Source organism: Penicillium soppii (assembly GCF_028829465.1).
Source record: "Penicillium soppii strain IBT 18220 chromosome Unknown utg000010l, whole genome shotgun sequence".
NCBI classification, from domain to species: domain Eukaryota; kingdom Fungi; phylum Ascomycota; class Eurotiomycetes; order Eurotiales; family Aspergillaceae; genus Penicillium; species Penicillium soppii.
Genome location: NW_026643240.1, coordinates 3,037,107 through 3,060,697, shown reverse-complemented (window position 1 = coordinate 3,060,697; position 23,591 = coordinate 3,037,107). Strand labels below are relative to the sequence as shown.

The 23,591-nt window shown below is 46.5% G+C and overlaps 6 protein-coding genes across 6 annotated transcripts; 5 read left to right on the top strand and 1 right to left on the bottom strand.

The window, feature by feature from the left end:
- Positions 1-1,567: 1,567 nt before the first annotated feature.
- On the top strand, positions 1,568-3,514 carry N7529_011818 (nucleobase cation symporter-1 family protein; the record flags this gene model as incomplete). Its single annotated transcript, XM_057247344.1, has 4 exons — positions 1,568-1,828; positions 1,900-2,149; positions 2,200-2,927; positions 2,993-3,514. 4 exons carry the CDS (start codon positions 1,568-1,570, stop codon positions 3,512-3,514), a joined length of 1,761 nt encoding a protein of 586 aa, XP_057092693.1.
- A 1,161-nt stretch (positions 3,515-4,675) lies between these two features.
- On the top strand, positions 4,676-4,897 carry N7529_011817 (uncharacterized protein; the record flags this gene model as incomplete). The annotated part of the gene is made up of 1 exon (XM_057247343.1): positions 4,676-4,897. The coding sequence occupies one exon, from the start codon at positions 4,676-4,678 to the stop codon at positions 4,895-4,897; it is 222 nt and encodes a 73-aa protein (XP_057092692.1).
- A 7,691-nt stretch (positions 4,898-12,588) lies between these two features.
- N7529_011816 (uncharacterized protein) lies at positions 12,589-12,861 on the bottom strand (the record flags this gene model as incomplete). Its single annotated transcript, XM_057247342.1, has 1 exon — positions 12,589-12,861. The coding sequence occupies one exon, from the start codon at positions 12,859-12,861 to the stop codon at positions 12,589-12,591; it is 273 nt and encodes a 90-aa protein (XP_057092691.1).
- A 71-nt stretch (positions 12,862-12,932) lies between these two features.
- Positions 12,933-16,412, top strand: N7529_011815 (putative 1-phosphatidylinositol-4,5-bisphosphate phosphodiesterase Plc1; the record flags this gene model as incomplete). The annotated part of the gene is made up of 1 exon (XM_057247341.1): positions 12,933-16,412. The coding sequence occupies one exon, from the start codon at positions 12,933-12,935 to the stop codon at positions 16,410-16,412; it is 3,480 nt and encodes a 1,159-aa protein (XP_057092690.1).
- Positions 16,413-17,798: 1,386 nt separating this feature from the next.
- On the top strand, positions 17,799-19,050 carry N7529_011814 (putative adenosine deaminase; the record flags this gene model as incomplete). The annotated part of the gene is made up of 4 exons (XM_057247340.1): positions 17,799-17,852; positions 17,926-18,068; positions 18,129-18,789; positions 18,856-19,050. The coding sequence occupies 4 exons, from the start codon at positions 17,799-17,801 to the stop codon at positions 19,048-19,050; spliced, it is 1,053 nt and encodes a 350-aa protein (XP_057092689.1).
- A 1,527-nt stretch (positions 19,051-20,577) lies between these two features.
- Positions 20,578-23,301, top strand: N7529_011813 (uncharacterized protein; the record flags this gene model as incomplete). Its single annotated transcript, XM_057247339.1, has 1 exon — positions 20,578-23,301. One exon carries the CDS (start codon positions 20,578-20,580, stop codon positions 23,299-23,301), a length of 2,724 nt encoding a protein of 907 aa, XP_057092688.1.
- Between the last annotated feature and the right edge of the window lie 290 nt (positions 23,302-23,591).

The window sequence follows — 23,591 nt, the reverse complement described above, 5'->3', positions numbered from 1 at the left end:
ATGTCAAGGGCATTCATATACAGGTAGAAAGGCAACTTGGGCATAGCTGCCACATATCGCGCGATATCCAGCTCCACTTTGCTTCTGCACTAGATCATGGAGTCAATTGGTTGATCTTGCGAAAGCTGACTGGTAGCATGTTTACGAAACTGTAGTCGCGGCGCCTTTAACACATCATTAGTATGTGTCACCTGGCATACAAACCCTCGTTGAGCTTGCGACTTACGAGATTACGCCTCCAACCTTACTCGAGGCTCCATTGCATCGCTGCCAGCAATGAGCAGCTGTGCGTTACCCATTCCGCATGATTGGAGAGGTGAAGCTTTTATACGTGTCAACACCTTAGGGCAGAACTAGTTTTGAACCGAAGGCACGGCCAAAACAAATTTGTAGCTGACTATCGAACCAGTGAAAAGGGGATTAAAGCCACGCAGGAATTTGTATAGCTAGCGTGAATTGTATCCAGAGCTTGTGGAGTAAGATATACCTAAAATTTTACAATCACAGAATTCGGGAATAGACATTGCATAAGAGGGTCACGAGGCACGTTACATAGTACAGCATTTATTAGACGATGAGTTTGGAGCAGGGAAGTTGATGCCACCTTAGCACCGAGGAAATAGTCACGTTCCTTCCTCCGTACTTCACTTCAACGTAATCCAATAAGATTATACCAAATCTGAATGTAACAAGGTGACGATAGTGTTCATTGTCAGATATCTCTTCAGCTAGTATATCATAGCCATGTACGGAGTATATAGGTGCCATACAAGCCAAATCTCAAGCGACCTCCATTATAAGATGAAAACAATATATATATATATATATATATATGAATATGAATATAATAACCTTAAAAGTGAGTCTATAATTAAAAGAATGCACAATTCATATTGTTCCGAAAGCTAGAGCTACATACAGGGAAACAATACATAAAGCAAGTCATGTGATCTCTTATTTCATTACTCGATCACATCGAGTCAGCGGATTTTAACTTCATTTTCTATCTCCAGCTTTTTCTCCACATTAATGTTCGGGGCAGATTAGATATCGTCCACCAATCATATCCACGGTTTTATCACTCGGCTTTCTTGCAGAGCCATTTAAGTGGGCTCCAGCTCCCCATTTCTCACAGATAACGATGGGTTACTCGAGTCGTTCGGTCACTGAAAATGATAGGCGCACATACCCTGGGCTCAAAATGCTACGAGAGGACCCGACTGGGGAAACGGTATCTAACATGGATCCCGTTCTAGCTATGATCATCCCATAGAAACCATTTTGATTGCTTATCGCTCCATGTACTTGGGGAACAGGGAACCGAACCCACGTAATCTGATTTAAACGTACTACAATGTGGTGTGTCTGGGATCATTATATCATAAATCTATCCCCGTTTTCTTTTCATACTCGGTTTTTGTCCATCATTTAATTCATATTCTCCGCGGTTCATCGCTTCGCACTATATATAGTCTTGCACACAGCACAACAGTCTCTATTTCTCTATTCCCATTCCTTCCTAATACTTTATTGGCTCGCGCGTCGGAAAGAGCAGCTATACACCACCATGTCGAACCTGAGATGGGTGCTTGACAAGGTAGCCGTGGAAAGTGAACCAGGGCTCACCAACGCTCAGATGATGTTGACGAACAGTGATTTACGGCCAGGTGAGACCATTCCCACGAATTTCATTCTCTCGATAAATTATTCTGTTGCAATCGTTGGTTCCAAATTCATCACGACTAACTTTTCCACAGTCGACCCTGAACGACGTCAATGGAGGTGGCCCAACTATGTTGCATTTTGGATTGCGGATTCTTTGAACATTGTCAGTACCCCCGAGTCGCGCCTGATATAAGAAGATATAAGAGCAAGGATGGCACCTAATATCAATGGTAGAATACATGGATGATCTCTTCCTCAATGATCGTCGATGGCCTTTCTTGGTGGCAATCTTGGCTTTGTGTCTGGGTTGGCTATTTTGTGGCCGCATGTTTCGTGTGTCTGACCGGTCGAATTGGTGCTGTCTATCACATTTCATTCCCAGTAACAGCTCGAGCTTCTTTTGGAGTATGGGGATCTTTCTGGCCCGTTCTGAACCGGGTGGTGATGGCTGTCATCTGGTATGGTGTGCAAAGCTATATTGGAGGTATGTATTTTCCCGGCCTGGCGATAGGGTAAAAACTGACGTGTGCCTAGGCGAGTGTGTGACCCTGATGATTGAGGCTATTTGGCCAAGCTACCGGAACCTCCACAATAGCCTCTCTGCCAGCGCCGGCGTCGATACCAAGAACTTCCTCAGCTTCTTCCTGTTTTGGCTGCTCTCCCTCCCAGCATTGTGGTTCCCTGTGCACAAGGTGCGCCACTTGTTCACTGTCAAAGCGATTTACTCTCCCATCGCGGCCATAGCCTTCTTTGGCTGGGCCATTTCTCGCGCCAATGGCCTCGGTCCGATTATTCACCAGTCCAACACCGTTCACGGCAGCGATTTCCGATGGGCGATGGTGAAGGGAATCATGTCCTGCATTGGAAATTTTGCAGCACTTATCATGAACGATCCCGATTTCTCACGATTTGCACGAACGCCCAAAGATGCATTGTGGTCCCAGCTATTCACTATTCCCGTCGGTTTCGGCGTGACTTCATTCATTGGAATCATCGTGTCCTCTTCATCATCAGTGATCTTCAATGATGGCTACACCTGGAACCCACTTGACCTTCTCGGCAAATTCCTGGACGGAGCGAGTTCTGGACAGCGCTTCGGTATCTTTATTATTGCCACTGGATTCGCTCTCGCCCAACTAGGAACCAACATCTCTGCCAATTCAGTCTCAGCAGGAACTGATCTGACTGCCCTTATGCCCCGATACTTGAACATTCGGCGCGGTAGCTACATCTGCGCTATTGTTGGTCTAGCTATGTGTCCGGTATGTGTTCCAGCCTTTCGCTCCACGCATAGATTTTATGTGGACAAAGCTAACTAAGTCTCCAGTGGAACCTCGTCTCTACCTCGAACAACTTCACAACCTACCTCTCTGCCTACTCCCTCTTCCTATCAGCAATTGCCGGTGTCATGATTTGCGACTACTACATCGTTCGCAAGGGCTACCTCGACATCAAATCCCTCTACAGCGCCCGCAACACCGACCCCTACTACTATACCTTCGGATTCTCCTGGCGTGCATATACGGCCTACTTCTGTGGAATCATGATTAACATTGTCGGTTTCGCGGGTGCAGTTGGGCGCAAGGTTCCAATTGGCGCGGAGTACATTTATAACGTGAACTATTTCTCCGGCGTGATTGTTTCGGGAACCGTGTACTTCATCTTGACGCGGATTTTCCCCGTCCCTGAGACAAGTGCTACTTGGAATGAGGTCGATATTGATACTCTGGATCTTGACATCGCGTATGGGCAGGACCCTAGTGATTTGGAGGCTCATGGCGGCCGGAAGTCATTTGATGATATCTCTGTGGATCAGAAGGGTCTTAGTTCCTCAGCTAAGAAGATCTGAGCGGATTGGGTTGATTATTTCGAGTGCTGTTTATCTTGGTTTACCTCCGGCCTCGCCGTTGAGCTGGTTTAAATGTATATGATAATTACATTCCCTATAAGGGACGTACATACGATGACATGACAATTGAATATGGCTTCTGACAATTACCCGAACATGATCCCAGCCATACTTCGAAATGATAGCTTGCCTTATATCATGGGAACCTTCCAGTGTTGGAACGCCCAGATGAAGTTGGGAAGGTGCGACTATGTGAGCACCTGTAAATCCCTCCCCTATTCTTCCCTTCTCCTCTCTCCGCGGGCCAACCTGCATCTACATATTGAAATATTCAAATAAATCCCGTACATGCAAGTTATTAACCTCACTCCAAGCGCAAGAAAACTTGCATCTGCTGTCCAATCTGGCCTGAAAAGTTATACGGTTCGTACTTCCTCAATCAGCACCCAGATCCAGCGTTCTGTACAACGTGATATGCATATAATATATGTTCCTGGTAGTTTGTTTTGTGTGAAATGAACAGCTTTACATTATCAATCAGTGATATAACCGATTACCTCGCACTTAGGAGTGTTTGCGGGCTCTTCAAGTCCTTTGCCGGAGTTTTCTGCCTCTACGTTCAACAAAAGGCCCTTGCGTTGATGGTGGCTTATCTTCTGCTAAATACTATCTTAGGTGTGCTAGGTGAGAAGCGCTGTGAGCGATTCGGTGAGTTGGACCTGCCGCCGAGGTTGTTACAGATGCCATTACACTCTCATGAGCGAAAATTCCCGACTAAGTTATTAGCACGTTACTTGATGAATATTGGCAAAAGTGCGATTGGGGATCAAATGTTAAGGATGTCTGCGCACATCTACACAGCAAATGACGGTACAAGGCAAGGAGTAAGCTGACATGCAACGGAAACCCCCACGTGTGATTAATCTATTGCCTTTCTTAGGTTTCCGTACAAAATGCGAGGGAAGTGTTAGTACGGAGTAGATTCAAGAGTGATGCCTGTGGTTTAATGCAAATAATACAATCCTTCGACAGGGATAGTATCGAGCCGCCTCTAAGAATAGACGATAATTCGAACTCAACAAGAAACCAACGAACACGTACCAATCCTGTATAACCACAGCTGAATTACAGCAATACACGTCGCGACAGCAACACTAAGAAATGGATCCACAGCTGCAACAGGTCCTTGATACGCCTACCCACAATATCATTCGACACGAATGGATTCCCAACGAGGGACCATTCAGCGAAAACCGCCAAGGCCGGACCAAGATTTGCTGCAACGGCAGTGAGCGTTGGGCCGTCCAAGCGACCCGCGCGTCGTATTCAACAGATAACTCTCAAACACTCAAAAACTATAAAGAAAGCCATGATTGGGATTGATTGAGAAACGCTGGTGGATTAGAATTATTGGCCACTGAGGAACTAGACCCTGAAGGTTGGGATTTGCACTCAGTCACGGTTTTCACTGAAATGCCGATGTGGGCTGAAAAGCCTTCGATAAAAATTCTGGAAGCCACGTTGTCCACTGAGTGGGGTTTCAAATCTTGATCATAGATTTGAAGGAAGGAAAGCGTTATTTTTAGCTCCAGATCTGCGACATATGGAACTCGCCGGACCTGTATCGATAGATATTGGACCCGGTTGTTTGGTATAAAGTGGACGCGAGTTGCTTAGTGTGTGTTCCCTGTAATTGGGATTCGTAAACAAATAAATTAATTGAAATGAGCGCCCCAAATAAATCAGGTTACCTGACTCTAGACTCCGTGGCAAGCGGGATAGAGTTGAAACACGTATACTTTACACCTGGGAAGCAGGTATTTTAGCCATAAGACCGGCGTGCACGCTTATGACGGCTTCGGGGTCTTTTTTCTAGCCCTGCAACTTGCCCCGCCGACGTTGATGGTAATGGTCGGCCACTTCAGAACGCCGGCATGTCTAAGACATATGCTGTCTTGGCCAATCGCGATGCTGAGCTCAGATGGGTAAAGTGGGGTTTACAAGAGCCGCTTGGGGAATGATGTTTGCCGTGTATCAAGAGCGAAGATATGGTTCCGCAACATCTAATCTGTCAGGCAAATAACGTTCAGCCATAATTTCCAACAAGACGGGTTGAAGACATATTGTTTCTACCTGATGGATCATACGACGTGATCCAGGTACTTGGGGACGCGTTCCAAAGTCCCAAGTTTCCGCTTTCCCGCTCTTCCGCGATCCCGCTTCAGGTTGGGCACAACCCGTTAAGTCCCAAACAGAGGTGAATCAAGAACTTGTATCAGATTTCTGGTCATACGACCACGCTCCTTAATGAGAAGGGCTTTCCATTGCGTAGAAATTTCATTAAGATCCTACAATCTATGCCCCTTTTAGACACGATCTGAGCATAAAGCCGGAATCGACAGTGGCAATAGAAAAATAAGTGACTGAAAGAAGGTACATCAACATATCAACCTTAAGACGGACGGTCGGATCATGCCGGTTCCGGGACGCTTTTTCCTTGCTTCTTGAAACAAAGGCGTCATTTAGAATAGAGCCAGGTCAAGTCGCAATTTGTGACTCTCGTTACACAGTCAGTGACGTGCGAGCAATCGATGCCCTAGGATCATGTCGCACCAACAGACCTCGGAAACGATGGGGAAAATGATTTCAAGGTGAGTCACATGCGCCTAGAAACCAGCAACATTTGAAGAAAAGGCAAAAGGCAAAATAGGGGAAAGGAAGAAATTCAGTTACTTCTTCCTGCAGCCGGAACTGTAATGTGGAATAGGGAAAGTCTCATAGTATTTATCACAGCCCAATGAGAGACCTTGCGAAGAATTAACGCTGAAAGGCACTATCAATAGAGACGGAATGTCACATCAACAAAAGACGCCTGAGGATGGCGGGATGTCGGGATAGGCCTCTTGCGTGTTGCTCTGTTTCCCTGTTCACTTTAGTAGGTTATTTTTATAATCCGGGTTGGGTTCAGCTGCACAATTTCCTTGGAAGCATCGAAGACGCATCGAAGGATCGGAAACGAGACCGGGCTGACAGTGGCTGGCGGCTAGGGCGAGGGCGGGGGATGTCTGAGACGTGTCAGTCATTGCGGTGAATTGCTTTCTCTGGTAACATCTAAGTGGTAATGTCTAAATGCTAGTATTATTTTGGTGCAGTCGATGCACTGTTTAAAAGTAGAATCTTGCCGACTTGCATGCTAGCGAAATTTGGGTTGTTATATCAAAACCAACTAAGCATTTGTTCGATCAAGTGCATTAACGCATTTAACTACAAGCTACTTCTATTGAAAAGTAATTGTCCGATGTAGAGAGTAACATAGAAGGAAAGGTAATTTGTAGGAAGAATTAGTTATGAATAACCAAACTATGCATCACTTACTGTGAAGAGTAGAACATTCGCATCCCAAATGGTTCAGGGACTTCTGAAGGATTGAACGTTGTCCTGTATGAGGCGGCAACAGTTCCTTCCCCCTTGGGATGTATACCTATTTCCAAGTTAGCTTGTAACGTGAATAACATGAGCCTCGAAATATTTCAATGTTACATTGGAAGAAGAAAGAAACTAGGTAGTTCTAAGTAGATGCTAAGGTGTTTCGAGGTGTTTCGAGTCACTAGGTAAATTGAATCCTCCGAGGTCCTAGGATCCAAATATTGATACTACATACATGTGCAGGTACTAGCTATGTAAGTAACTACTTCAAAGTTGATGACCGAACGGGAGGAAATAATATTACATTGGAATGGATACGACGTATACTTTTACGCCCCTTCCGTCTTCTCCTGAAGATCAAATCAGTGTTACGACAGACTCTTTTTTGGTTTTTTTTGTCTCAAATGATCACAGTACCCCTGAATTAACACATATAAATGGCTGACGTTGACATATCCCTACTAGCTTAAGCTAATAACGGTTGAGAACTGTACCTGACCGACACGTATTGGTAATGGGGTATTGGTAACGGAGTGGTAATACCGTAACATTCCTATTTCAATACTTCAATATTTGATGTGCGTCTTCATGATGTCATCATATTTCCCTTCCCTTCAAGAGAGAAAGAGTCCACGGGTGCGGTAGATAAATGTCTCGTCATCAAGGAGAAGATCGGAAAGTAATGACTGACTATTATTGAAAGGGAGAGATTTCAAAGAGCCGTGAAAAAAATCCGTACTCCATTTTATGTTTCGATTATATATTTTTTTGCTTTTTTTTACTCCATCGATCGAATGGAGACGGAGACGGAGAATTCAAGAGCACTCAATCAAAGGATCCCCCCGCAGAATCATGAGTGAACAAAGGAAATGAAGGAACATTTGAGATTTTTTTCCTTCCAACCGAAGGTTCCGTCCCATAGGTACCCGCCAACTAAGAGCGGGGAGTCGTCATTTAGGGCTGTTGATCGTAGCAAGGAACGGCTGCGAGATTATTTGACCAGTATTTATTACTTACATGCGCATCATTAGCTCTGCATTCTCACTTAGCTTCATTAGAAATAGTGGCATTGAATTCTTCAGCCTGTGTTTTATGCATAGTTGCATCGTTCATGATATAATTCCTACGTATAGGAATAATCTTCATATAACCATGGCACAGTTAACTATGTCATATTATCGTTGAACAACTACATGTAACTATAGGTACATGTAATTTTGGACTTCCAGAGAACATATCAGAAGAAACCAAGAATAACCCCTGAAGCGAGGACATATTACACCAACCATACCTACTCCGTACCATCTAATAGAACGACCCTGTCAAGTGGGCCGAGCGACGTTAGTTAGTCCCACATCAAAGCCAATGGAAGCCACTAAGAATCTTTTGGAAAGAAAGATGGTAAGACATCTATTTCTCCATTACTCCGTACTGTACAAATATTGTACAATGTATACCTAAGTCATACCAAGTCTCTACTTTCATCCCATTCTTTGTTCCAGCAGCCGTGGGATCCGAAACAGATTGTCCATGATTGGATGAGAAAACCAAGATCTGACCGGCCTCGTCACCACTAGTTAGCTAGGATTACGGTGACGGCCGTAAAAACACGCGCCTAATAACACATGAGACAGTGTTACAAGAACAACGGGAAACCCGCTGTCTAGGATATGGAAATTATTTCACGGGATGACTGCCAAGTCACATATCGCATATCAGCGCTCGAAACACCGTGGTAAAAAGCATGGTATGATGACAGAAGAACCGCGAGCAAATGAGAATCAATGAACATTTTCCCTCCCGTGTGCGACCATCTGTGATCATCATGATTGTCGAAAACTAGTGTATTACTTGAATTGTGAAGCCACAGAAGGGTCATTATTAATAGAGACCGAGAGGCGGTCAAACGTTTTGAGCAGAGATTATCGCGTTGGCATCGAAGAGTGGCTCAACGGATCCTTGCTTCAGCCACCGCTCTTTTATTTTTTAAGTGGGGTACATTGAGGATGAACGCCTCTCAAATACGATATTGTACATACCGGGTTCAATGATGTCTTCATGGTAACGTGGCGCTTTTCGACGCATCATCGAATAATTTTAGAACTTGTCTTGCCTACAATTCTTAATTTATTCTCTATGATATCTTATCCTAAGAAAGTGGTCTTGTCAAACCTACTACATCAGCCCTGCACGATATCACGTCGATAGCGCACGGATCCATCAGATAGGAAACGCGGTAAGCAATGGCATCAAATGTCTATAGAGCATGTGAGTCATTTAATTCCTTTGCAACCCACTTCGAAAAAAAAAAAAAAAAGCAAGAGAAACCCGACCAGGATAAAGATGTTTCCTTTTTGGGAATGGTTTATCTTTCGACGTATAGATCAACTCGCGGGGGCCATTTCAGATAATACGCCGAAGTAGGCGCGGATAATGCGTATTTAGTCTTTACGCATCGATAGTGGATAGTTAGAACAACTACAAGTTGACGTTCAAACAAGATCCTTGTCAGTAGCTGCAAGTGTTGATGCGGCTGTCAGGACCAGAAGATGTAATCTTTCGCGCTGTGAAGGCAATCATCTTGGGTGACGTGCAGCGTAGGATCAAGAAGGTAGTCCTAATCTGAGGGGTGAGAGGGGCTCTGCTTTTCTTGTCCGGCTACAGCGGTAGTAATTTGTGAGGAAATGACAAAATCAAGGAAATGGTAGAGCACGGCATCGCCAGCTCATCAAGTCTAACGGCTGCGGGGTTGTAGGGCATATCAACCCCGCAGATGTTGCTATTGCAGGCTCATACTGAGTATGTATATTTGTAGTATACATATTCCTCGGTATCTCGGTATCTCAAATGTGAATTTACGAGTTACGAGGTACGAGCTGCAGGTTCAAAAATAAAGAATAAAAAGAATTACAACATTGTATAATGGGAGTGAACGGGAACTGCAAGAGCCACAAAATTCTGACAATTGACTATACCAAAGCCCAATTTTTCAATAATCAATAAATTCATTAGTAAAACGGGAGCCATTGTAACTCCCCTATTAACATTGTAGTGTCTTTTTATCATTTAATCTTTATTTTTATTATCGTTATTTTCTTTTCTCTCTCAGCCCTCTCTTGACCCACTGCACCGCCCAACCCGTTTGTTTCACTGCCACACCAAGCCTCACCAATTCAGGGATGACATTCTGATTTGATATGTTTTGAATTTGCACTATAAAACGGTGTACCAACTTAACTTACTCATGTAACACTACTCTGTATGAACTGTGCGGTGTAGACAATCCTATCCCCACCAAAGTGCCGAATAGGAGGAAATGATGATGTGCGTCGTGATCGTTTGTGATACTGTCCTTTCACCATGCTTGCCTCTGGGCGTATTGGGCAGAGATATGCACCTGACCAGTCAACAATGAACGCAAGAGACAAGACTCATTGATAACTCGTACCACAGGGAGAACAGTAAAGTTTAATCGAGGCTGTTTCGAGATCAAAACGCAATAAAAAAAGTAGGGAATCCGAGGGCTCCGCATATCTTCCCCGGGGCCGTTGTGTCGGTGCTTGGGCGGGAATTTACACCGAGGTAATACAACTAATAATGACATTATAAGTGGGTCGGTTACGGGCAAAGATTGATTGTATGTCTGCTTTACAATCTCATTCTAGGAAAAAGCAAAGAAAAGTACAAAACAAGAGTACAGATTCAACTGTGGTGGAACTACTGGATCCCAGTGAGTCAGACTATACTCCGTACTGCCTGCGATGTATTGTTGTATCCACTATGTTCAATTGTCTCTCCGAGCACTAGAATGAAAGGATGTTAGGCCCCCTTTTTTTCTTGTAACAATAGACCTACACCGCATCAGATCCGAAAGAGACTATGTAATAGGTAGATGATTGTGATTGTAATAATACCCGCAAGTCATCCCTTTAGTGCTCCCGTCCAACTCACTTGAAACAAAGATCGACCCTATTTGGTCGATAACGTTCCCCAGGAATCCCAAGGATCGTCCAATGACACCGAACAACGGGGTCTGCCCAACTGCTGGCGTGCAGTCATTCCACATAGTCAATCTCGTGGTAGGCATCTCTGTAATTTGATAGGCACTTAGGTATGAGGTAGTGCCTGAACGTAGGGAAGGCATACCTTGGTGAAATATGCAAATTTAGTTGCGTAAATCGCTAGTTTCTCAGTATTTAATCATTTCATAGGCCCTCCTTTTCTTTGCTTAATCTTTGTTGCTTTTTCTTTTATTGATCTCAAATCTAAGCCCCATTGCTTCATATTGCTCAATCCTTCAAATTCCGTATAACCTATCCTCTCGCCCTAAAAAGAGAGGACGACTTGCATATCTTGACCAACACAAGTGATAGTATATACCTAGGTATATTATCTGAAGTTTCAGTTTGAGTATAAAGACCCAGTGTCTTATACAAAAAAGCAAAGAAGAGAATTGTCACAAACAAAGAACGCCATACTCCGACTCCGAATTGGGGAAAACCTACATCGGTACCAAATACCGAGTATTTTACGATTACACAATACTAGTAATACAATTATTACATACACTATCGTAAGTATGATTACCCACTGCAGCTTCAATTCGTTCGCGGAGCCCTGGAGGACTCAATTGATTTAATAATTATTTTTCACCCCCTTCATCTTCCCCCCAAAATATTCCTTGGAGGAAAAAAATTATATTGACTCAATACGATAAGGATAACAGCAGGACTTTTTTCCTCTCGTCGTACGATCATACCGTCAACTTTCGACTTCCTCAATTCTACCCACTCAACTCGCATACGGACCTAAGTGGCCAACACGTAACCGTGCAGCAACTGGATCAGCTCACGACAACCCTCAAAACGGCACTAGACAATCCAACATCAGCGTCTCGTTAACTCGCTCCAACCGCCGATTGCTCGTCTTTCCTTTTTCGACCACCTGCATCAACTGCGTTGGCACTTCTGTCACAATATTCGATTTTCGTCGCATTCCCTACCCAAAGCTACATTGCGCCAGGGAAAAAAAACTCCCTGCAATTTAGCACGGGTAATCCCATCGTCTGCCGCATCGCTAGTCTACAACCACACCCAGTCGTTCGCTGCCTGCCGCCGAACTAGGACAACCATTGGCTTTTTCTTTGGTCGCCGGTCTCTGGTCGCTGCCACCGTCTACCTCCGCAAGCACACAAAGCTACTTGTTGGGGCTCTTCTTCGAACTCTACGATCGATACCTGCATGCGCATTGCATTCGGCCTTTGACTTTGGCGCACGCCTTCCAATTTAGAACGGGCTCCGCTTCCCCTTCCCGGTTCGTTCGGTGATTACACGATCAATTGGTCCATATCATAATACGTCCCTTATCCGGCGCAGAGCAGTAGCTTTCCCCACGTACCGGCAGATCGCAACCAGAAGAGAGGGGTAGCATTGGTCTCATTGGAAGGAAACACGCAGGACCAGTCAAGTTCTGAAAGAAGAAGGACAAAAAACTGCGGACCGCAACCTTGAGGCTGGAGATCATCCCCTGGTGTTTTGTTTGTGACGTCTATTTCAAGTGGTTAGCATCGGGCTAAGAAAACCCCTCGTGGGAGATTGGCCGTTGCACAGGGCCAGTGCCCTTTGCAATTGTTATCGGGGACTTTTCCTTTATCCCTCACATATTTTTGTGTCTCGGTTCCTTCCCGTGAGCTGCTCTCCGGCAGGGCTCTCCGCATTCAATTCCAACCAGGCCAAGATGCAGTAGAGTTCAAGAACGGCGAACTTCTGCTGAGGACGTGGCTGAACCATTATCTTTTTTTTTTTTTTTGGCTCGGATCGCATTACACCCTGACAGGCGGCAGCCTTGCGAACCTTGACAGCAGGCTGGTCCCCTACGCTGTTATTCATTCGTCCATTTCTGGGTCCAGGTGACTCGGACATTGGCACGGTTCACGACAGGCTTAGATTGCACCTTTCGACAGCTGAGCTGTCGCTTCTGATAGATAGTCACCATGGCATATGCTACGACTAACTCGCCGGTTCTGGACGCCGACACCCAATCAGGCTTAAAGCTTGCAACATCTCTCCCTCAACCAACTTCTTTCCATCATGTTGTCCATTCTTTGCCTTCTGGACAACCGTTCTCTAACGCATCCTCCTTCACATCTTCTCCAATATCGACACCTACCTCATCATTCCCTGCTTCCGATACATCATACGCTTTCTCGCCTGCTGGTACTCCATTACAACCTGCCGGCGAAGCACTTCCTGGTCGAGTAAACGGGTTATCATTGCCCATTCCAGCCCCCCTCGAACTTGGCGAGTCTATGATGGCCGTTCCCGCAAATGCAAACGCAAACCCCTCCAGTTTCAGTGACGTTGCTTCTTCAGCACCAAAGGCACCGGGTCTGATGCGACGAATCTCCCGCGGTGCTGCCAATAAACTTACTCGCAGGAGACAGTCCGCCAGCCAGAACGATAAACGAGATCGAAGTACTGGCCCCATTATCATGCGCCGCCGTAGTGACAGCAAAACTGGTCCTCAACCCGTTCGAGAAAGCGCACTCGATTCGAGCAATGAAGACGACGCAGATGAAGCCATGGATAGCCTGGGTGCATGGGCCGGCTCGGAACCGTCCAGTCTTCGAAGCGAAAGCCGCATGACATTTGCTCGCGAGGTTGGGCCTGCTGCCGCAGTTGCCCTCGCTCCCAAGGTCGACTCGGCCGTTCAGCGCGGCACTGTCCTCACAAAGGTGACCAAGAAGCGCAGAAAGCAAGTGCGATTCTTCCTTGACCTCGATGCTGCGAAGGTCTTCTGGGACGTTTCAAATCCAGCAAAGCGCTTTTACATCGACGATATCAAGGAAATTCGTGTTGGTGCCGACGCTCGCAATTACCGTGAAGAACATCAGATCCCAGAAGACTTAGAGCGTCGGTGGTTCACCATTGTGATTGCGGATTCTGATCGCTCCAAGGGCCGGACGGTCAAGACTCTGCACCTCATCGCTCCCAGTGACCGTATCCTCGACCTTTGGATTACCACTCTGGAGCACATCTCTCGCTATAGAATCGGACTGATGGCTGGTCTCGCTGGTTTGGGTCAAAGTGAGGCCGTTCTCCAGGCCCACTGGCAGCGGGAGATGTCAAGACTATTCCCACAAGGCCTTCCTCCAATGGAGGAGCAAAGCCTCGATCTCGCTGCTGTGGAGACGGTCTGCCGCAGTCTGCATATCAACTGTTCCAAAAACATGCTTCGGGCACAGTTCACCAAAGCTGATGCCGCCCGCAATGGAAGGCTGAACTTTTCGGAGTTCAAAGATTTCCTCATGCGTCTGAGAGAACGCAAGGATGTCAAAGACATCTTCAAGCATCACACTGCCAACTCAAAAGAAGGCATGACTCAGGATGAATTTCTTGCTTTCCTCCGTGATGTGCAAAACGAAGATGTCGATTCCGATCGAATCTACTGGGTTGCACTGTTTAACAAGAACGTTCGGCGATCCTCTAAATCCCGTACCGCCTCCTCTGAAGGGTCCGAGGTTATCCAACCTGTGTCGCGGATGAACCTGGACTCGTTCTCCGCATTCTTGGCTTCTTCCAACAACGGCATCTACGCATCACGTGCTCCACAGTCGAGGTTTGATCGCCCATTGAATGAATATTTCATCTCAAGCTCTCACAACACCTATCTCCTGGGCCGCCAGGTCGCTGGTGCTTCGAGCACCGAGGCTTATGTAAGCGCACTTCAGCAGGGATGTCGTTGTGTAGAGATTGACTGCTGGGATGGTGCGGATGGACGCCCTATTGTCTCTCATGGGCGAACTTTGACCACCAGTGTCCTTTTCGCCGATTGCATCACTGTGATCAACCGATACGCCTTCATCACATCAGACTTTCCCCTTATCCTCTCCCTCGAGGTGCACTGCAACCCGGAACAGCAACTGGCAATGGTCAAGATTATGAAGGAGACATTCAAGGATCAACTTATACTTGAACCCTTGATGACCAACTGCTACATCCTACCTTCCCCCGAGGAACTCAAAGGCCGCATCTTGGTCAAGGTCAAGACTTGTGATGAACCCGAATTTGATCCTCGCCAAGATACCGCCAATTCTGTCAGCACACATGGCCGCAAGCGCAGTGCCAGCACGCCATTTGTGCGACCCAAGATCTCCGATTTGCCCCTTCCCTCACTGTCAAGCCCGCCCACTATAGGCCCCGTTGGTGGCATCGGCCCTTTTATCTCGCAGGATAGGCGATCTTTGACTGCGACCAGCATGAGCAGTGCAACCGAAGATAGTGACGGGGCTATAGCATCTGCTCACAACGATAAGAAGAAGAAGAGACGCCAGAAAAGCAAAATCACCAAGCCACTATCAGACTTGGGTGTTTACACTCGTGGCTACAAATGGCACAGCTTCTCTTCTCCAGAGAGCAACCGGTACAATCACATCTACTCTTTTGCTGAACGCTCTTTCGAGAGCATCACGCAGAATCACGAGAATAAGGTTGCGCTAGAGGCACACAACCGCAAGTACCTCACCCGAGTGTACCCTTCTGGGTTCCGATTACGTTCATCCAATTTCGATCCGAACAAGTTCTGGCGTCGCGGTGTGCAAATGGCTGCATTGAACTGGCAGACTTATGACATCGGAATGCAGATGAACCAAGCTATGTTCGCAGCTGGTACTGATCGCACCGGCTACATCCTCAAGCCTGAGAGCCTTCGTCTCCCGGCTATGGATGACGGAATCCACAAGCGCAAAATGGAGCGCAAGATGGTTCGGTTCTCACTCGATGTCATCTCCGCACAACAGCTCCCGCGCCCGCGCACTTTCGGCCCTGACGACAATATCAACCCATACGTTGAGATCGAAATGTTTAGCGCCGACGATCGTGGCCAGAGTTTCGTTCTCGGTGAGGGCGGCATGGATGCTTCTGCACGCAACGGCATGTCCGGCATCGGCTATCCACACCGTCGCCGCACCAAGATTGAGCAAAGCAACGGCTACAGTCCTGTGTTCAATGACAGGTTCAAGTTGTCTTTGGAAACCAAGTATCCCGATCTTGTATTCGTGAGATGGACCGTCTGGAGCTCAATGGATGGTCGCAGTGCTGGTAACAACAACAGCGTGCAGCTGGCCACTTTCACCGCCAAGCTAACCAGTTTGTCCCAAGGCTACCGCTATTTGCCTCTTTACGATAACAGCGGTGATCAATACCTCTTTTCGACCTTATTCTGCAAAATCTCCAAGGAAGACCCAGTTCCTGTTCAGCGTCTGGACCTTGAAGAACTCCGCGCCGAGCGCATGGGAATTCTGCGCCAGATTAGTCAGTCCGTCTTCAAGCGCTCTTCGTCGACCGAGCGCGACAAGGACCAAGCGCAGGATCGCAGTGAGTCTGTGAGCACCGAAGACCGGGAAGGCTGCTCACCCAACCTGACACCCACCTTGTCAACAACCTCAACCTCAACCTCATCCTTCGTGCAATAAAGTCACGTATTCTCCTTATCCACCCACATCACCACCCCCACAGCTTCGCTCTGGTGTTTTTTTCTTCACCTTCACCCATGTGCAGCTTTTTTCCTATTCATGTCAGCATCTACCAAGGTTCCGGCGTTTGCTTTGCTACATCATATCCCACTCTTTGTTCTCATCTGTGTGCTCACATTTTCGGACGTTATTCTTTTTTTTTTTTTGCGTCATTGCCATACTCGTACAGCGATACCCCCCAAGTTGCTTCCAGTTTTCTGTTTACCTTTACCATGTACTACCCTTTGAATTTTGACTGTCCCGCCATTTGTTTGCATTAGTCTCGGACCTGGAAGCCCGGCTGTGTATTCGACTGGAAGAAGTATTTGTGTTTTATTTCAAAGTGTACGAGTTCTTATTTTGTCTCTTTTGTTCTTTTTGTCCCTTTTCTTTTGTTTTGCTTTCGTGCATGTAATCTTCGGGAACCCGGCCTTGGTGAGAAACCTCCGCCATTCATCTTTACCATATCATTATCGCATTCAGGGGAGTCAACTCACATCAGAGAAGACATATGTGGCTGGATCACAGAGCGACTCTTCAAATCATTTTTCATCATAGCATATCGGGGATTTGGGGATCATTTCAAAAGGCTCTCACAATTTGATTTGTCAATTCAATCCCACACTCGGTTTACATACGTACAAGATTCGGGCACATTATTTGGTTTTCATAATGGTCATTGCTCATTACTTGTGGAAACGCGCCTTTTGCTTCATCTGCATAGCTTGGATCTGTCTCGCTCATCATATTTATTCGGGGGATTTGTCACAATCACTTGGTGGTTATTCCATGTGCTGGCTCACTCGGTCTCTACCACTTTATGTTTACTATGTCTTTTTTATATTCCTTTTTGGGAATAATCTCACTTATATTGAATAGAAAGATACCCTGGGCCACAAGAGCGAAACACAAAAACAACTACTAAGTTATACTTGAAGTGATTACTCGGTACTTGAAGGATATTGACAGCTACATACTACTGGTCGAGTTGTATAGATCTAAAGCTTATTTTACCGGAGTACGATTTTGGGTATTTTTTGAATGGGACGTACATACTAAAGATACCTCAAATCTAAATCTGGGATTGAGTCCATTCGGCTAGGGGAGCCGGGTACCATGGTGTACAGCCAGACTGCATGGTATTCCTTAAGTATTTGACAATGTATACCCGTTGGAAAATGTTCTAGTAGGTGTTTACATAAATTTGTAGATGTGTAGAATTGTAAAAAGAGAGCTTGCAGATGTTGTTGAAGAGGAAGTCACCTGCCGTAGCAGTTCCCCCCGCTTCAACCTACGTCTCTTGGTTCTCAACTCTCAACTGTTCATAAGTTGGACTATCGCGCAACTATGGATTCAAAATTGGTAGACGAGAGCTTTGCTAAAGCGCTACCAAAAATTGAGGTATGGTACCGAGTTCTCTGTGAGACAGTTGCTTGCACGCCTGCGATGTACTTCGCTGACCGAGTCACACTAGCTGCACGCCCATCTCAGCGGTAGCATCAGTCGCCAATGCCTACATGAGATCTGGCTGCAGAAGAAAAAGAGTAACTCTGAATTCAATGTGGAGGATCCATTGGTGCTCATGCCACCAGGAAAAGTTGACTATACTCTTGAAACGTATGTTTTTGTTTTGGTGGACATAAAATCGACATGGAAACAACACCTCACCTTTTGCAGATTCTTTTCAACCTTCTCCAAATTGACCTACCAACTCTGCAATGATTTGGCAAGCTTGGTATACGCTACCAACTCTGTTCTGGAGGATTTTCTCAATGATGGAGTTGTATACCTCGAGCTGCGGACTATACCGCGGGCATCCCCTGGTATCACTCGAGAGGAATACATTGACACAGTGCTGAAGACCATTGAAACCTTCAGAAGCAAAGAGAAAAAAATGTCTGTCTTTCTGATCCTTGCCATTGATAGAGGCAACATGTTAGCAAGCGAGGCGGATGAAATCGTCAAGCTTGCGATCGAAAACAGACCACGCGGCGTTGTTGGCGTGGATATTTGTGGCAACCCAACACGAGGAGATGTCAGCATCTTCAAGGATTCATTCTCGAAAGCGAAATCTAACGGACTAGGAATCACTCTACACTTCGCCGAAACAGCGGCTTCAGCGTCCCCAAGTGAACTGGCGACCTTGCTTTCATTCCAACCCGATCGGATTGGCCATGTTATTCACGTGCCTGATGATGTCAAGAAAGAGATTGCGAGGCGTAAAATTGGTTTGGAGCTTTGCATCTCGTGTAACGTTCATGCGAAGATGATTAATGGTGGATTTTTGGATCACCATTTCGGGTATTGGCGACATGAAGAGTGCCCAATTGCTTTATGTGTAAGTCTTATCTCTCTGCTGCTTATTAGCTTTCATAATTTTCAGATGCTAATCCCGGGATTACAGATCGATGATGTTGGCTTTTTCTGTAGCCCCGTCTCGAACGAATACCTGTTGGCTGCACAGCATTTCGGATTGAGTCGGACTGACCTCTTTAACATGACTTTTAAAACCGTGGATTCAATTTTTGCTAGCCAATACTACAAAGATCAAGTCCGTGATCATCTTGTTGCCTTTGCCGCCAGTTCAGAACTTGAATGAGAAAGTCCATTCTTTTCGCAATCCCGCTCGTTGACCGATTGAAGGAATTCAACGATGAGACGAGAAGAGGTAACATTTGAATTCGAAAGCAACACCGCATTGGAGATACACATATATTATTACTCTGCAGTAAGGGGACCAGGGGAAGGGAACAAAATGGTTTATAGCCGTGGGCACCTTCTCAAATTGATATTATTGACATTGAGAAAGTCAGCTCCTGTGTTTACCGTAGACACACCCCCAATATCGAGTACATCATGGTATAAACTGGGTAACAGAACTCTCTTATATTTGACTTTCTTTTACTAACAAATTCCCCGGCTATTCCAGCCAGCAACGTGTCGGCCTACAATATTGTATACTCTTCTCTTGATCACACGCTGGAAGCCACTCTCACGCCTGGCTCACTTCTCTTGATCGATGTGCTAGTGAACGAGATGATCTGCCACAAGCAACTCGTTACAGGGTTTCCTTTGCCGCCGGTTTTCCCCCTTGTTGGTAGCCTACACCAACTTCGAACAAATGCAGCCGATAAGTACCTCAAATGGGCCAAAGAATTCAGAGATGTATACCAGGTTAGGTTGAGAAACATTCCTGTGATAGTGATCAAAAGTGCCGCGGCAGCAAGAATCATCCTGGGCCACAATTCTCAAGCTACTGCATCACGACCCGAGCTTTACACCTACCACAAGATTCAGTGCACGCTCGCCAATGTATGGCCTGATTAATTCATTTTCTGTGTCTTCCATTAGCTTGTCTCGGGTATTGTCGGCACAATGATTGAAACGGCCCCCTACAGCGAGTTCGTGATGAGGCGAAGAAAAGGTGCAGCATCGGCTTTGAATCGCCCCTCGGTTGAAATTTATATTCCCCATTTCGATCTCGACACAAAAGAGTCATCAAAGAGCTCCTCATATACGGCGAGGTGGGTGCAACACGAATCAGTCCTGCGACCGTCATTCAAAGACTGAGTCTGTCCTTGGCCTTCACAATTAACTGGGCACGAGAATCACCAGTCATAATGATAAATTTTCTCGGAGATAGCACACCTGGCAAACGAGATCAGTCGTCTTGGAAGCACCAATGATCAGTTGCAGGATTACGTTCCACTTCTCCGTGCTATATCGTTCTCATCCAAAAAGCGAAAGGCGGCAGAGTACCGCAAAAGGCGCGATCGCTATTTAGCTGCTATAAGTTATTTTTCTTTGAATTGAATTGAGACCTATTAAATTGCCTCCAGCGCTTAAGTGGAACCTTTTGTGTACATTATACCCGATTAGGATACCGTATGGATCACATATGGACCAGCTGAAAATATTCCATTGTAGATCTCACGCTAGTATCAATCGGCTGCCCGATTTTCTATTATATCATCTTTCGTGGCTGATTTCCGCTGAGTCAATAGTTTTCCTGCTGGAGGTTGATTTAAATCCCCCGCGGTGACTCACAACATTTCCGATCATTTGTATATCCCATTGATTTTTGTCTTCGAGCAACAACTCGATTTACTGTACCCGAAGACTTGTCATGGCTTCCCATGGAGCTTTGCCACAGACTCTCAAGTCAATCACTACCACAAAGCTCAAGGAGCTCTCAAAACAGCGCGCTCTCTTTGATCGGCGCAAAGCCGAGATCCTTGCAGCTGCCAATGCAACACAGGACCTGCGCAGTCGCGCCCAAGTTTTGCTAGATGGAATCTCAAGCCTGAAGGGGTACCCCGAAGATTCTCTCGACGAAGATGATACGGACCTAGACAGTGGGTCCGGGGACGAGGATTCCGAGGACGAGTCCACCGCACCGGGAGCGGGGCGTTTGCGGCGAGAAGATCATGCAAACATTCGCCGCTTCTTGCTGCAGAGTCGCTACGACTCTTCCATCTCACAATCAGCTCTACAGGGACGAGTTTCTCAACTTGAAAAAGAGTTGCGGTACCTCGAAATCAGGCATGAGCATGGCGCATTTTACAGCAACTTGGTCACGGAGTGGCTGTCGGAGTTGGATGAGCTCAATTCTGCTACTGCAGATGAGTCCAATGGAACCAAATCCCCTACTTCTGGATCAAGTTTTGAACCCGTTGGCCGAACAGAAATGCATGAACAGCGGGCAACTTGGGAGTCCCTGGTTTTCGGTTCTGCCACCCAAGTCGATGAGGACGCTATCCAGTCCTACCTCTCAAATCTGTTCAACAAGAATAAACTCTCTCGGCAAGCCCTCAAAGAACTCAAATCAAGCATTCAGTCCTTTGGCGCAGAGCTAGTGTCCAAGGGATCATGGCTCGATGTCGACAGCCTCAAATGGGTCTCCGAAGCACTTCTGAAGACCGACCTACTCAATGAACAAAAGACTGCCATTTTGAAAGAATTCATGCGAAACAAAGAGGTAGCCCAGGAAGTGGCTGATGTACTCAATATGCGCATTGCCTCACTTGAGAGCTGGTCCTGGACCACAGACGGGGCAGGTATTCCCGTTGATATGCGCCGCCAGCTCAATGGTAAATACCGAGTTTTCATGGATGAAGATCTGCTGGATGCGCTTCTACTCCAGTATATTGGAACGACATGGGCTGTGAAGCTAAGGAAAGTGTTCGAGGCCTTCTTGCAATCTCATGCTTGGAGCACTTTGCGCGAGGATGTCCCGGAAGATTACATCAATCATCGCAAGCACTGCGTTGGGTTGAATGGCACTTCATCTACTGGAAAGATAAACGATCTGCGAAAGCAAACATACGTTGATGAATACTTCATGAGCCAGTTGCCTGTTTCCGAGGATGAAGGCGCACGGGAATACGACGACGAGGGCACCGAGTCAAAGACTGCCTTGGACACAAAACACTCCCTTCTCCACCTCTTGATCACAGAGTCTATCATCCACAAACATCAACGAGGAGAGTTTACAGCTGTTCGCTCGGATTTCGAGTGGTTTGGCCCTTCCATCCCCCACGCTACTTTGTTGACTGTACTGGAGTTTTTCGGGGCTTCCAAGCTTTGGCTCAACTTTTTCAAAGTATTCCTGGAGGCTCCAATCAGATTTTCCTCGGATGGACCAGACGGATCTGTTCGTACCCGCAAGCGCGGCGTCCCAATGAGTCACACCCTCAGCGAATGCCTCGGAGAGTCTGTTCTCTTCTGCATGGATTATGCGGTCAATCAAAAGACAGAAGGCGCTTTCCTTTATCGACTCCATGATGACTTCTGGTTCTGGGGTGCAGAGCAAACTTGTGCCAAGGCATGGGAAGCGATGGAACAGTACGCTCAAGTGATGGGCCTCAAGTTCAACCAGGAAAAAACCGGCACGGTACGTATGGGCAAGGTCAACAAGGATTCGGCTTCTAGTCTTCCTTCTGGTGATATTCGGTGGGGCTTCCTTATTCTTGATGCTTCACAAGAGCGATTTATCATCGATCAGGCTCAAGTTGACCAGCACATCGAAGAACTCTCTCATCAACTTTCGTCCTGCAAGAGTGTGTTTGCCTGGGTACAGGCATGGAACAGTTACTTTGGCCGGTTCTTTACCAACAATTTTGCCAAGCCAGCCGTTTGCTTCGGTCGCGCCCATATTGACATGGCTATCTCCACGCTCAACCGTATTGAAAGCACACTATTCAATAAGAGCGAAGGTACCACTCCAGCCCAGCAAGTCAGTGGTGTTACTGAGTATCTTCGCACCGTCATTGCCAAGCGCTTTGACATCAACAATCTCCCAGATGGCTTCTTCTACTATCCCGTCGAGCTGGGCGGCCTCGGTCTTCTCAATCCTTTCATCAGACTGCTCGCCATGCGTGAGAACATCAAACAGACTCCCCGGAAGTTACTGCACAAAGCCTCTGTGAAAGAAGAAGTGGCATACGAGGCAGCCAAGAAGAAATTCGAGCAGAACGGTAGCTCACTGGATGGCGCAGACTACAAGCCCAAGAAGTTCATGTCCCTCGAAGAGTACACCCAGTACCCCGAAACGTTCAGTGCCCCCCTTCTGTGGGCCTACAAGCAGCTCAACGAAGTACCAGAGGAGAAGAACGTGGCATGTACCCCAGGTTTCGACAGGGAGCAAAAGTCTCTCGGGACCAATTTTGCAGAACCAGGACCTATTAACAATCTTTGGTTTACGATGACTCCTTACTGGCGCTGGGTGGCGGAGCTGTATTACGAAGAGATGGTCCGGACCTATGGTACTCTGGCTGCAGTCAATCGCGAGTCCATACCCCTTGGTGTTGTGAAGACCTTGCGGGAGGAGCGGTTCAGGTGGCAGGGTTGATTCGTACCTAGCCTTTGTATTCTGCTTGAACTAGTTACTGTATGGTTTGTGATTGCAATATTAATAGCGGCAGTGCAATTTACACCATATTCTTAGATCTTGTATCTGCGGCACCTAGTCCAATAACACGTATCAATGTCACAATCCGAATTATTCGAGGTTAAAAAGCATTCTAGATATAGTCGAAACTCTTTTCCACTCAGTTTGAACAACTGAACCTACAAAGAACATGTGGATCATTGCTCCTCCGTAGATGCCCCACCGCTAGCTGGAAAGGTCACTGGCGATCA